The 14,141-nt window shown below is 49.2% G+C and overlaps 1 protein-coding gene across 8 annotated transcripts in view; it reads left to right on the forward strand.

Annotated features, from left to right (window-relative positions):
- Positions 1-3,597: 3,597 nt before the first annotated feature.
- Positions 3,598-14,141, forward strand: part of BCL11A (BAF chromatin remodeling complex subunit BCL11A) — a 101,192-nt gene continuing 90,648 nt past the window's right edge. For 5 of the 8 annotated variants that reach the window (XM_021699262.2, XM_021699263.2, XM_044919113.1 and 2 more), the window contains exons 1-2: positions 4,210-4,674; positions 11,581-11,910. In XM_021699262.2, the coding sequence (XP_021554937.1) occupies positions 4,620-4,674; positions 11,581-11,910 (385 nt within the window). In that variant the 5' untranslated portion in view covers positions 4,210-4,619. Of the gene's footprint in view, positions 3,622-3,972; positions 4,019-4,209; positions 4,675-6,937; positions 6,990-11,580; positions 11,911-14,141 lie in introns of those variants that run through there. The other 3 variants (XM_021699261.1, XM_021699260.1, XM_044919111.1) reach the window with 3 other exon arrangements.

Raw genomic sequence — 14,141 nt, forward strand, 5'->3', positions numbered from 1 at the left:
TCGAGACAGACCTTTAACCCTTCATTCTCCAGCTCTGCCCGAGTCCCCCGCGCCAGGCGATCCTCCGCACGAGGGCTGGGACTGTATTAAGTCTCCCTCTTGGAGCTGTTTGTTGACCACATTCACGTTCAGAGCCCTGGAGCTAAAAGCACTTTACACCATAAAATAAAAGCACTGTCTTTTTTTCTAAAAGGTTACGTCTGGAGGCCACGCGGCTCATACTTCATACCGAAAACTACTGAAAGGACTATGAAATCCTCTATGATTTACACTCTCTCACTGCATTAGGGTATAGATCTACTCGACTCTAAAAATACGGTGGGTTTCTAACCGACGTGAATATATGTGCATTATTTCAGAAAGTCTGTTAGAAAACTTGTCAACACATTATAAAGCATAAACCAGGACTTGGCTATTAAGTACGGAGATCAGAGGCAGAATACATACTGCAGGAAGTCCTGGGGAGTCTCCTCCGCGGGCAAGATAAAAAGGGGGAGGAGGGGAGGGGAGGGGTCGTCTGTTGGCCTGGAGTTTACATTCAATGTCGTCACCAAAGGTTTGGGAAAGAGCCCACGGAGCGTAATTAGCAAAGGTTCCACAGCTCCAAATTAAGTTAACTGAACGGCCAGAAAATAATTTTAACGTTGTCATAATTTATTACTTTCTAAAAGCCACTTTGGTAAAGGTAAATATACTTATTGTGTATCCAAGTGTGCGCGTTTAAGGTGACCTTTCACCCCTCTACAAAAGCACCTGCATCATTAATCAATACTTATGTAATGTTTTTAAACCTTTTAAAACAACACATTTTTCTTTCTTTAAACACACGTACAACCTTCCCCTCCCCCCACTTTTGAGCGCTTTAGCGAGCATCCAGCAGGAATGAGGGAGGGGGCGTCACTCTTAGGGGCGAGCACGAGGGACCGGCAGTGGGGGTCTGCGACGAGGAGGGATCAAATGCCAATACACAGCCCAGGTTTTCTGGACTGGGTGAAATCAGGCTGGGGGAGGGGCGGGAGCGGAGGGCAGTTCCTATTTCACTCTGGGCATTTTATGGTGGTGAAATTAAATATATGTTAATGGTGGAAACGTCGCTGCTTACCTCTCCATTGGCACCCAGGGAAAGCAGCTGCAAAACTGGGTTTTTAATGCATGTTTTAAGATGTGGTTTCGGAAGGAACCCCCTGGAATCTAAAACAAGTGCAATAACATAGCAGACCTACTTGTAACTAAGTGCTTAATTTCCTATGATTTTTTTTTAAAAAAGAAAATCAATAAAATGTTGCCAGTTATTTATTGGAAATAACCACAGATAGCGGCCCTGATAGGGTGCCGGTTTTAGAGAGCACACAATTGTGTAATGAATTGTAATTCAGAAGACTGTTAAATGTGAACCACAGAACCTTTCAGAGGTAATAAAGTCATTACTTTTTACACTACAGCCAACCCTGAAAAGCTTTATACACACCATTATATATAAATCATACATATATATTTCCACAACACACATTCGCCCATTTATATGCCTTCCCTATATATGGACTTTTATGGATGGATGGGGGAAATACTTAAATTTGAAAAACTGGGTTCCGAAAGAATCTGACTCACTATTGTTACCTGAAGAGGCTGTTATTTTATTTATTTATTTTTCAAAAACCTCCCAGTTGCACTTTATTCTTTCCTCTCCTCACCTTCCCTCCAACCATTCTTCTCCACGCAGCCCCCCTCCCGTGCAATGACACTCTTTTGGTCGTTCCAAAGCTAGTTTAAAAGGACGACGACGAGGAACAAGAAGAAGGGGAGCAGGAGGAGGAGGAGGAGGAAGGACAAGAAGAGGAAGAAGAAGAAGAAAAAAGACAGTAGTGGGAGATGCCGACCTGCTCTGAAGAACTCATGAAAAAGGGGAAATGGTGTAACGCACACACTACAGAGCTTTACTGCAAGTGACTCTTCCTGCTTCTTAAACAGGATTTGAGTGCCCCCCCCCAAACTGGAGAGAAACAATAACAACAAAACACATTTACACAAACCCAGTTCAGCACACATCTCTCCTAATGCTGAGCATCAAAAACCTCTCTTTCTTCCTTAGTGGGGCCCGAAGCTTCGCGGAGCCAGGCAAGCCAGTCATTTTCTAATAGGTTTGAAACTTTACTAAGACAACACGAGAATAAACAGCCGCTTGCCGGCACCACAGGGAGGTGGGTGTGCGCTTGCAAGCCAGGGGCTTCAGCTTAAAGCAATAAAGCCCCCAGCCGGGTGGGTGAATTTACGGAAAAGACGTCCTTTAGACTGAGGAGGGGAAAGAGAAGACGCGAGGGGTTGTGGAGCCGCTTGGAGGAGAGGGAAGGAAGGCTCCTCGTTCTGCAGACACACACACACACGTCCACCTGCAGCTCGGAGTCTCGCGGACCGCAGCGACCCGCCTCCACCCTGCACCCTCCGCGCCTCCTTTAGACTTGAGTCAGTTTGCTTCCCCCCCGCCCCCCGCCCTTCCTGATTTGGAATCGCAGCGCGGTCTCGGCGGCGGTGGCTGAGGCTACAGGGTGGCGCAGGCAGGCTGGGAGGCGGGAGACGCCGGGGGACTTTGCAGACACGTTTCTGGATAAACTTTCCAATCGCAGGGGGTGCTGTTGCTGTACATTTTACGTAAAACTGAAAGTATCCCACGCCAGAGTGAAGCCCGCTTTTTGACAGCGGCAGCACGCGCGCGCGCGCGCTGTGTATGTGTGTGTGTGTGTGTGTGTACGCGCGCGAGCGCGTGTGTGCATTAAAGAGACAGGGGTTTATTTCCAACAGGTCTTCTTTAATTTCCCGGGAACGTCTGTAGAAAGGCCGGAGGGGCCTGCAGGCTCCAGGCTGTGCGCCTTGGCTCTGGGCGCCTGAGCAGCACGGCGTTGACCCAGGGCGGTCACCCCACCACCGTGGTCTCCCCGCTGCTCCTGGGAGCCAGTCCCTCTCTCTCCATTCCCCATTTTCTTTCCCCGGGTAACAGCACAGGAATAGTTGTACCCGGCCTGTAAGAAACATTTTTCTTTCCATTCCTCTGTGCTTTAGCAGTTGCTCTTGAGTGGGAGGGGGTGTGTCCATCCCTGGGACCCGGCCCGAGGACGTCCCGCGGCGCCGGAGCACGTTCCCAGGGACTGGAACTCTCAGGACTACCCGTGCTTTGTCCTCTGGCCCGCGGCCGCTCGGTGAGGTGGACGCCTCGGCGCCTTCCTCGCCCCGGGCCGCGGCGCTCCCCTCTGGGGGCTGGAACGTGCCCCGAGTCTGGCTCCTCGTTCTTTATTCCTTGTCCTTTCTATTTACGACCCTTGGGAGCCTCGAGTCCGTGCTCCCAGTTTCATTCAGACCCAATCACTTGTCTGGGCGCTCAGATCCCAGCTTTCCCCCGGCCTCGCCCCCGGCTCGGCCTTGGGGGTGCCCTCCAGCCCGGGCCTGCGCCGCCTCTCTCGCCCTTGCCCCCTCTCTCCAGGCTGCCCAGGCACCTACAGGCCCCGGAGCTGCCTTTCCGGACCCGCAACCCTCCAAACTTGGGCTGGACTCCGTTTTGCTGCGCGCTTCCTCCCGCCTCCCCTCGCCCGCTGCGGAGCTGTAACTTGGAGGCTCAGCTCTAAACTTCGGGTGATTTTTCTTTGCTATCCTCTCCTCAGGCAAAGTTTCCCGAGCGCAGCCCCGAGCTCAGGGCTTTCACTGCAGCCCTGGGCGTCCGCACGCGGGGAGCGAGCGCAGCAGCCGCGCGGCGGTGAGGGGAAGTGGGTGTGCGCACAGAGGAGGGTGTCCGGGAGCAACTCTACCTGGCTTCCCTCCGCCCGCGCTTCCCGGGACCCAGGCTGCAGCCGGGCGGTGGGGTGGTGCCTTTTTTTTTTTTTTTTTTAAGTAATCTTTCATTTTAGGGTCCGCGTCCGGGGGGGGAGCAGGGCGCACGTCTCGCTCCCCCCACCCTGCTCCCCCCCCAACCCGGCCGCCCCTTTCTTCTCTCCCGGCCACGCTGCCGCCACGGCGCTAGCTGCGGCCACTGGTGAGCCCGCGGCCCCAGCGCCCCCTCCCCTCCGCCCGCCCCTCCCCCGGGGGCCGCGTCTGGCGTCTGCGGAGCCCCCCGCCCCGCACCTCCCCCGCCCCGCACTGGCCATTGGCTTGTCCTGGTCTCTTTTTCATGTCCAGCCCCTGATGTGTGTCCATTGGTGTGAGCTTCCCCTTCCCTCCTCCCCTTCTCTCCTGCTCGCCCTGCCCATGTTTTGTGTGTCTCTGTCCATCCAGACTCCTGACGTTCAAGTTCGCAGGGACGTCACGTCCGCACTTGAACTTGCAGCTCAGGGGGGCTTTTGCCATTTTTTTCATCTCTCTCTCTCTCTCTCTCCCTCTATCTCTCTCCTCTCTCTCTCTCTCTCTCTTTTTTTTTTTTTTCTTAAAAAAAAAAAAGCCATGACGGCTCTCCCACAATTCATCTTCCCTGCGCCATCTTTGTATTATTTCTAATTTATTTTGGATGTCAAAAGGCACTGATGAAGATATTTTCTCTGGAGTCTCCTTCTTTCTAACCCGGCTCTCCCGATGTGAACCGAGCCGTCGTCCGCCCGCCGCCGCCGCCGCCGCCGCCGCCGCCCGCCCCGCAGCCCACCATGTCTCGCCGCAAGCAAGGCAAACCCCAGCACTTAAGCAAACGGGAATTCTCGCGTAAGTAACCCAATAATAGTAATAATAATTATTAATAATCACGAGAGCGCGCAGGACGAGAAGTAAGAGCGAGGGGGAGAGAGGGGTGTGTGCATGCATTTTTTAATTTTTTCACGAGATGAACCTCCGAGAGTCGGGGTAAAAGAGCTTAAAGGGAGAAAAACAAACAAACAAACAAAAAACAAACCTCATCCTATCCCGAACCACAGCCGTACGTACACTTTTGGGATAGCACGCACCTTTTAATTTTTATTTAATTCACAAAAATTTGACTCCTCCTCTTTCATGCTTTCCGCTGCTTTATTTCGCTTTTCGAAAAGGAATGCAATGATTTCCCCTTCAATTTTGCAAAATAATGAACAATGCTATGGATGCGAACAACTCTCTTGCAAACCTAGAGGAGGGAGCTGGAGGGGAAAAGGGGGGTTGCTTCCACTCACCAAAGGAAGGAAAACGGGGCGGGAGGAGGGAGCCCAAGCCAAAAAAACAATTCCCTGGGAGAAAAGAGGTGAGACTGGCCCTCGGACAGCAGCGCGCTCACGGACAAGTGTGCATCAGGAGGAAAGTAGTCATCTCCACAATAGTGAGAAAGTGGGATTGTGGGAGGGGGGCCCCCCGGCGCTCTGGAGTCTGCCGAGTGTGGAGAGGGGCCGCGGCGGCTGGGAGAGCTTGACGACCGGGAAGGACGGGAGTCTCGGCCGGCGCTGCCGCCTTTTGTTCCGGCCCGAGGTGGGTGTTTGTCCCGCTGCCTTTTGTGCCGGCTCCTCGCGCTTGCCCTTCCGCGCCTCCGCCGCTGAAGTGCAGCAGCAAGGGCCCAGGGCGAGCGGGATGGAGGGAGGGCGCTCGGGCCGCCGCCGCCTGGGTTCCCGCTGCCCGCCCATCCCAGACGAACCTCAGTGGCGGCGAAAAGACGTGAAAAATAAAATAAAAATAAAAACAAAAATAAAACAAGGCAAAAGGATGTAAAATTTCTTGCCCCCAAACAGAAGCCAAACGCTCAGCCAGCCGTTTTCTGCAACGCTCTCCTCTTTGACTCCCCCACCCCCCCTTCAAAAATCGCAATCTCTATTAGAGGGGGAAAAATACAATTACCCCCTTCCCCAAAACCCCTTTGATTGCAAACTTAGAGCGCCGGCGGCATGGAGAGGGAGCGAGGAACTCCCTCCTCTTACTATTTTTTGGAAGATTTTCAAAAAAAGTGGAAGTGGATTTTGATTGGGAAAAATCTCGTGTCTGAATGTTTACAAGCACCGCGTGTGCGGGAGCCTCCTGCCAACAAACAGACAGAGGACCGAGCGCGGCGCGGCAGCCCGGGAGCGGGCGGCGGCGGCGGCCGGGCCTCGCCCGGGCCTCGCCGGGCCTCGCCGCGCCCCCGCCCTGCTCGAGATCGCCCACCCCGCGCCAGCCGTCTGCCCGCCCGCACAGCGTCAGGCCGAGCGGCGACTCCGCGCCAGCCGGGTCCACAGTGCACTTTCACCCCCAGCACAATGCCCAGACCTTCTCCCAGCCCACCAGACTGCGAAATCGGCTGGGGAGAAACTCAGCTTTGTGAAGCATTTTTATTTTTCAAAGCAATTGAAAAAGCGCGTCTGCCGCCCCCTCCCCCCGCCCCCGGACGTTCTTGTCCATAGCTCCGGACCGCGGGGAGGTCACCACGTGCTTTCCTTGCCCCCCTCCCACTGGGTCTGGCCACTAGCCCCCGCCTCCCGAGCGCTGCCAGGCCGGGGGGGGGGGTGAGATGGGGGGGTGGGGTGGTGGGCAGAGTAGTATGTGCGACTGTGTGTTGGGGGAGTGCTGGATCCCGGTACTCCGTGCACCCCACCCTTGAGTTCCTGCCCTCTAACCAGGGCCTGTCTTGGTCAGCGGTGAGGGGATGGCGGTGGTCCTTTTGAGTCTTTATGGGGTGGTGGGTTACTGGGTCCTGGCTAACAGAGTGCGTCTGGAAAGGCGGGCGGTGGGCACTTTGGAAAGTTTGGCAGCCAGGGAAAGAAAGGCGTGAGAGGGCCCACATCCCTTCCCCTCCTCATTTGTGACCCTTATTTTAATTTTTGATGCAATTTAAAACCACCACCTATACCCAATTTTGTATTTATTAAAGGGTTGGGGGGTGCGCATAGGGAGTTGAATTTTTCACTAGGCCCTGGAACTTGTCACACACTTCGGAAGCTCCCCCGCCCCGGCACGTTGCGGGGCCCTCCCTCTCCCCACCCCCGCGCATCCCTCCCTCGTCGCTCTCCCCCGCCCCCCACTCCCCCGGCCGCGCCGGATGCGGAGCAGACGCGGCGCGCGGCGGTGTGAAGTTACAGCCCGGCCAGGTACCGGCGGGAAGGAAGGGCAGTGTTCGCAGGACTCGGGAAAGCCCGGCCCTTCTTCGGAAGGATGCACTGGGGGCTCAAAGGACCGACTGAGGCGTGCAGTCCGGGCTGCTCCCTTGTCCCCCACCCACTCCCGGGTCCATCTCGGGACACTCCAGGCTGGGTGGGTTTAGCCGGCCTCTAGCCTTGTCTCATTGCGGTTTTTGGGTTAAGGGACTAGTATGGAGGGGGTGCGGGGGCCGCTTCTTTCTCATTTTCTGGGTGCGCAGAGGGGGCGGGAGCCATTCCGGTCTTCAAGACCCCCCTCCCCCCCAATCCTCCGCTTCTTGGGCTGACTGAGCCATTCGGTCGCTAGGAGGCAGAACAAGATCAAGAAAGCTCAGCGAACTTGAACCTGTACCAGAGCCTCCCCCACTCCCTGCTCTGCGTTTCTCGGCCGGGGAGGGACGAGCTTTGCGAGGGTGGGGGTGGGGGAAACGGACTGTTAGGCAGAATTCCCTTTCTCCCCCCATCACCCCTTATGTCTTTGTTCTTCATTTTGACTTTAAAAATGCTCCTGGCCAGGGCTGCGGAGAAGCGCTCGGGAGCGCGGTCGACAACCCGGTGCGCCGGGCGCTGAGTGGGGTGCAGTTTTCGCTTTCTTTTGGGGCGGGCATTTTTGGTAGGAAGGAAAAGGGGAGTACGCACTCTCAGCTTTCGAGGCAAGGCCAAAGGGCGGGATCCAGCAAGTTTGCACTTAGGTCTCCCGGTTCACTTCTTCTACCCCAACACCCCTGCGCAAAGCACGGACAACGGCGGCTACGTTGGGCTTGCACGGCGGCTCTGCAGCCGGACCTCTGGCTCCCCCGCCTCCTGCAGCTCTCGCCTCGGAGCCCGAAATCACAACAATAGTAATAGTTATCATCATAATGATGCGGGCTAGCAGCATCATTAATAATGAATAACCGCAGCAGCCGCTGCCGACGCGCTGCGCACACTCGTGCCCGGAATTGCGGGAGAAACGCATTTGCAGAGATTCCCCCAAAGTAAAAAGTGTAAGCCCGGGGACACAGAATGAATTTCGGGGCCCGCGCTTGAGAGGTGTGTGTGGTGATACCGAGACTGCACCAGGTTAACCAGCCGAGTTTTCCAAGCCTCACTTCCCATTTCTCCAACTGGCGGGGCCGGGGAACGGTGGTCACCCTGAGGCCGGGCTGGACGGCGGTGGAGGCGGCAGTAGGGGCCCCTGGCTGCCGGTCGCCTCCCGGCCTGGCCCGCGCCCCACGGCCCGGCAGCCGCCGCTGCACGTGTTTGCAGCGAGCGCGGCCGGAGCCTGCAGCCAGCAAGCTTCTTGCTTTGTGCCTCAGAGTCCCGGCGCCCAACTTCACTTTCGGCAAAGCCCGCCCCCGCCGGGCCCCCTGCCCCGGGCCTGTCGCCCTAGCCTTCGCTTTTGTTTCTTTGCTTTTCCTCTCCACATTTCAGACTTGGTGTGCTTCCTTACCCTGTTAAGACAATCAAAAGGAAGGACTTGGAAAGCAAACTTGAAGGCATAGCTCCTTTTCCCCCTCCCCCTCCCCCAGCAGCCCTCGTTTCCCTCGCTCCTTCCCTACATTTCTTCTAAAGCTTTTTTTTTTTTTTCTTTAAATTTATTCCTTTGCAACTGCAGAGAGGAAGGAGATCTCAGTCAGCCGCTGGGGCATTGAGACGTTCCAGTCTGTTTTGCTGTTTCAACGCAGAAGCATTTTATTTTCTATTTCTTTCTCCTCTTGTAGAGAATTCGCGGCTAATTATTATGATTATTTGCCCACTCCCTTCCACTTCAATCCTGGACTCCCCGCTTTGTAGCGGGAGGTTTAGGCCAAAGCTTAGAAACGATGGTATTGTGGGGGCGAAAGAGGATGGAGTTGAATTGAGGGAGGGGGTAAAATGGCTGAGGTTAGGAATGTTTTTAGGGAAAGAGGAATTTGCATTAAAATACAGAGAAATTATCAGATGCCCAGAAAGGAAATGTTGATTACCACTGAGAAAAGATGTCAATGCAAATCAGTAGACTACACCAAGAGAATGGTATTTTCATATTTTCTTTGTGCCCCACTTCGTCTCATTTTTAATAATATAGCAGCAATAATAAGAACACGTTTTGGTATTTCTCTGAACATTACTAGCCAAATGTTTTGCAAGAAGCCCGATGTTAGACGTATTTCATACATTAGGATATAATTCTTGTTAATTAGCAATAATTTACGTTAAGAGCATAGAAAATGTTGAGGTTACAGGTTTTATATCTGTACATTTGATCATCTTGTTATTTTCAAGAACTTTGCCTCCTATAAAATTAATTAGGTGAAATGTGGAGGTGTAATCAGCAACCTCTGAATTACCACTTCATTTCCTGGTTTTGATTGTAAATCAGTTCAGTCACTACATTTAGAAGACTTTAACCAAGTCTGTTTGCACCGCATTACCTTTAACTATTTGATACCTAGGAGAATATTTCCTTTTGCTCCTAAATAATATTTCCACTTTCAGAAATATGTCAGGCCTTGGGGATAAAAAAAAAGAATCTTAATGGTGGAGTTTAAAAAAGATTTTTTTTGCAAAGGTTCTAAGTAGTACTAACTTTAATAAAGCAAAATATTATCTCTGAGTCTTTCTTTAATCTGTGAACCTCAGAACTTGTAGTTAGTGCTGAACAACAACAGTAAAAAAAGCCACATTTGTCAATGTGTACTTAAAAATCCTTAATTCAAATAGCAGTGATCTTGGAGATGACTTCCCTATTCGGTTCCTCACTTGGTCAAAATGAAAGCAAATGTAGGAGAAAAATGACATAGAGGCATAATGCAAAAGCACTTCCGCTTATCTCCTTTTATTTAAAAAGCATGCATGTGTATTTTGTATTTATCTTTTGGTCAGTATGTTGGGCAAAGAAACATAAGTGCTTACCTTGCTGCCTTTATTAGTGGGAATATAACCTTCATATTCCTGTGGTGACCTTATGTTAAATTAGGAGGAGTACCAGAGGCTAGAAATTATGACATGTCCTACTTGAGCACAGGTGCAGCTAGGCAGGGCTCTCTCAATATTATTTCACCCAGCACATCTGGGAGTTACTCCAGATCTTCCCCCTCAATATTCAGCCTGGGTAGGGTTGAAATAAATTTAACCTGAGTTCACTGGATTTTTGCACTTTATCAAAATCGGTTCCAATATTCTACACTCAAATTAAAATCTATTTTTTGATTCTCTGTGGCTTTAAGTTCATTAAATGTGAAATTGGCAGCTTGCTAAAGAAGGTCAGACTGATTAACTGTTTAAGACTTGTACATTTTCTGCTTCAGTTTTATTAACTGGCAGCATCCTGGATGTGTTTTGTATTTTGTGATTTTTTTTGATAGAGTAAGCATACGGTTTCAGGAGCAGAGACTTAACCAACTCTCTTTTCCTCTTTGGAAGGTTAAAAAAATGATAGAAGCTGTTCAAATGAGATGCTGGAGTATTTTGGTGCAAAGTTAAAAAAAAAAAAAGGAAACAGGAATGAAAGACATATCTACCTTGTTATACCATCCGCTGGTGATTATGTGTGTAGAAATAGTCCCATAATGAAGCGTTTTGGAGCTCATTCAGAAAATTAGTCAACTTTGACAACATTAGGCGAAGTATTTCAAGTCTAAAGAAAGGACTTCTCAGCCTTGTTCTGAAATGTGGCGTTTGCTTGACCATTCTGATTTTTATGTGATGGAGGCCACCAAGTGCAAACATGTTTAGAATATTTTAGGCATTCCTTTCTTCAGAATGAAAAAATGACTAATTGGCTTATTTTCTTAAGTACTCAAAAGTATCCCATTTAGCTAATGTGTCTGAGAAGAATTGCCAGTGAATTTGGTATTTCTTTGATTTTGTGGCACTGCTGAGAGTGAGATCAGAAAGGTTTTTGGCAGTATGAATTATGCTGCATTATGATTATTATTTAGATCCGTTTCACAGGTGAATGCAGTCGTTTTCTTATTATGATGGTGTAAATGTGGCACATTTTCTGTGTGATATAGTAGCTTTCTAATTTATGAAGCTATGTCTCTGTATACTTAGGAGTATATACATTCACACACAAAGGGTGTGTGTGTTTATTCACCTCTCCTTTTTTATTCTTTGGCACAATGGACAACTTAGTCTATAGGAAAAAAGAAACAAATTTGGTTTCAGTACATGTTTTTACCAGTTTTGGGGGTAGTTATTATTTAAGCTTTCTTTATATTCCCTGTCTTAAGGATTTATTTAACACTCAACATTGTTTCTAAACTCGCAAACCAAACACAGTTTATAGTGTGTGTGTGTGTGTGTGTGTGTGTATGTATGTTTTCTCAGGAGTTAGGGAAGTCAGAGAGTTTTCTTTAAATATATGATGATTTGTCTCATTGATAAATTTGCTTTCTTGTTGATAATCTTCACATCCTTACATGTTTTAGGTGCTCACGTTTTCTGGGTATTATATGAAGGAGCCTAGAAACACTTTATATAATGTGGTGGGATGGGATGGGGTTGAGAATGTATTTCCCCCTTTTCTCTCTTCTCTGGAGCTCTAATAATTGTGCTTTTGTTTCTCCAACCACAGCCGAACCTCTTGAAGCCATTCTTACAGATGATGAACCGGACCACGGCCCTTTGGGAGCTCCAGAAGGGGACCATGACCTCCTCACGTGTGGGCAGTGCCAGATGAACTTCCCATTGGGGGACATTCTTATTTTTATCGAGCACAAACGGAAACAATGCAATGGCAGCCTCTGCTTAGAAAAAGCTGTGGATAAGCCACCTTCCCCTTCACCAATCGAGATGAAAAAAGCATCCAATCCCGTGGAGGTTGGCATCCAGGTCACGCCAGAGGATGACGATTGTTTATCAACGTCATCTAGAGGAATTTGCCCCAAACAGGAACACATAGCAGGTAAATGAGAAGCAAGGAGAAAAGCTGTTTGCATGTTTTCTTTTCATTTACAGAGGTGCTGTAGCTAAGCACTAAGGAGTGGTGAAGTGCTTTCTGTATTTCTCCATGTGACTGTCCCTGACAGCCCTGTAATGTTTAAAATAATCATTCCTATTGCTTACATCCAGAACACACAAAAAATAAATATTTTCCACTTCACTGAGTCAGATGTAGATGGTACACACACCTGATGCCCTCTCTCTGGATCTACTGATGCTGAACTTCTTTTCTTTTTTTTCTCCCCTTCTCATTTTTAAGTGTTGAACCTTACTCTACGTGGCCCAGTTTCCACTGTCAATTTCCAGTCATGGTGACAAGTCAGAGGCAGAAGTGGCCATGCAGACATTTGGTGGTTCGGCCGATGACCTCTTTGAGTCCGAATACCTGGTCAGACCTCCCTAGGGGTACAGTTAGTTCTCAAGGCTTCCATGAAGTGGGGTGGGCTGCAGGATGTTTTGGAATGGCTAGAAAGAGTTAACTGAGCTTCAGGGCTAGCCTTGGATCCATATTGGCTGTCAGCCCGTATGGGGCTGTAATTAAACACAGCCCCGTGGTGGGATGACACTGTGACCTTGACTTTAAGATGCCATTTTCGACTGGCCAGGCCAGAGTAGAGAGGGCAGTTGCTGAAGCGCACAGACATGCTTACTCGAAAAGTTTAAGGGCATGTTGGAAATTTCAAAAGGTTGGTTTGACAGGAACGGCTGCTCCCTGCAGCCTGCCTCCTCAGCTAAATGATAAATGCTTCTCTGTGCTCTCTCTTGTCTCTGATGTGGTTTTGACAGATGTATCTTGATTTTGTTTGTGGTTTACACAACCACATGTCACCCTTACAAATGTCCAGTCCAGACTTCCCCTGTTTCTGCTATAACACAACGTAAAAATTCTATTGGAAAAACATATACCCATATTCAACAGCTCTCCTTTCGGTTAATTTTAGCAGAGAGGTAGCTAGGTGTGTGGGTTTCTCAGGAGCTCACGGGGAAAAAGAATTAGCGGGCTAACAGAGGGACTTAAATCCCTGCTCTAAGTGATAAACAGCAGCCCTATATAGTGACCTTTAAAACGTGTTTTTGTGAAACAACAGTGATTTAGCACACAAGACAGAGTAAATGCAGAGTCCATGGTGCCAAAAATACCAAGACTGTTGATGGATCCCTTTCTTCTGTTTCCCCCTTGCCCCCTTCCCTAAAAGGCAGAAGGTTTGTTCAGTTTTAGGAAAGAGTGTGTATAATCAGTTGATTCACTGAAACTTGTCTTTCTGACCTAGTTTGACCACAGAGTTGAACTGTAGTAGGTCAGTGGTCCAGAGGGGATTAAATGTCGTATTATTTCTCCTTTTCCCCTCTGGAATTTGATCATTAAAATCAAACGTGGCATTTTCTTTCTTTCTTTCTTCTTTTTTATTTTAATGCTTCCTGCAATAACACTCAGATACTTTTCATTTAGTGAAACGAGAAATCTGTACCAGAGAAGCTGCATTTACAAAATATTTTTCTAGACTCCACCACATTTAGCTTAAGTGACATGTAGGTTAAGCTTTTATACCCCCGCTCCCCCCCACCCCCCCAGTAGGATATGGCAATGACCATTTCCATGTGCTGTCTTGTGACTGGAAGGAAAACGTAAGGCATGATTAATGAAGCAAGAGCCGGCAGAAGGGGATTTGTCGACTTCGGAGATCCAAAGCCTTTCTAAATCACCAAATATGGAGTAACACTTGCGTGATGTAACATCGTATTTACATATCGAGCTGCTCGTTTAAAAGACAAAACACAGTGTCTGTCAAGCAGGAATTAAAACCACACTTCTTACTGAGGTCCCAAGTAGGTTATTCACTCTCAGATTAACCAGCTCCAAAATTCTGTGCTTCTGTACTTAGAAGAGGAATCTAAAAGCTGGGGGGAAGGCACTGTAGTGAAAGCTTTTTACTGTGATAGTTGTGAATCTACATAAGGAAAGAAAAGATATTTTCTTTAACTTCTGGTTGTCATAAAGGTTTTTTTTTTTTTTTTCTTAAAACCTGGTACAATAGCAGAGCCTAGAGAAGCACCCTGCCCTGCCAAAAACAAAAACAAACACAAAAGAAAGCAAAAAGAAGAGAAAGCAAATTTAAAATATGTTTTAGAGTGCTAATACTAAATAATTTCACTGAGATGAAAAGCAGTGTAAGGTATCTAAGATATTCAGTG

Source organism: Neomonachus schauinslandi, chromosome 10 (assembly GCF_002201575.2).
Source record: "Neomonachus schauinslandi chromosome 10, ASM220157v2, whole genome shotgun sequence".
Lineage (NCBI taxonomy): Eukaryota > Metazoa > Chordata > Mammalia > Carnivora > Phocidae > Neomonachus > Neomonachus schauinslandi.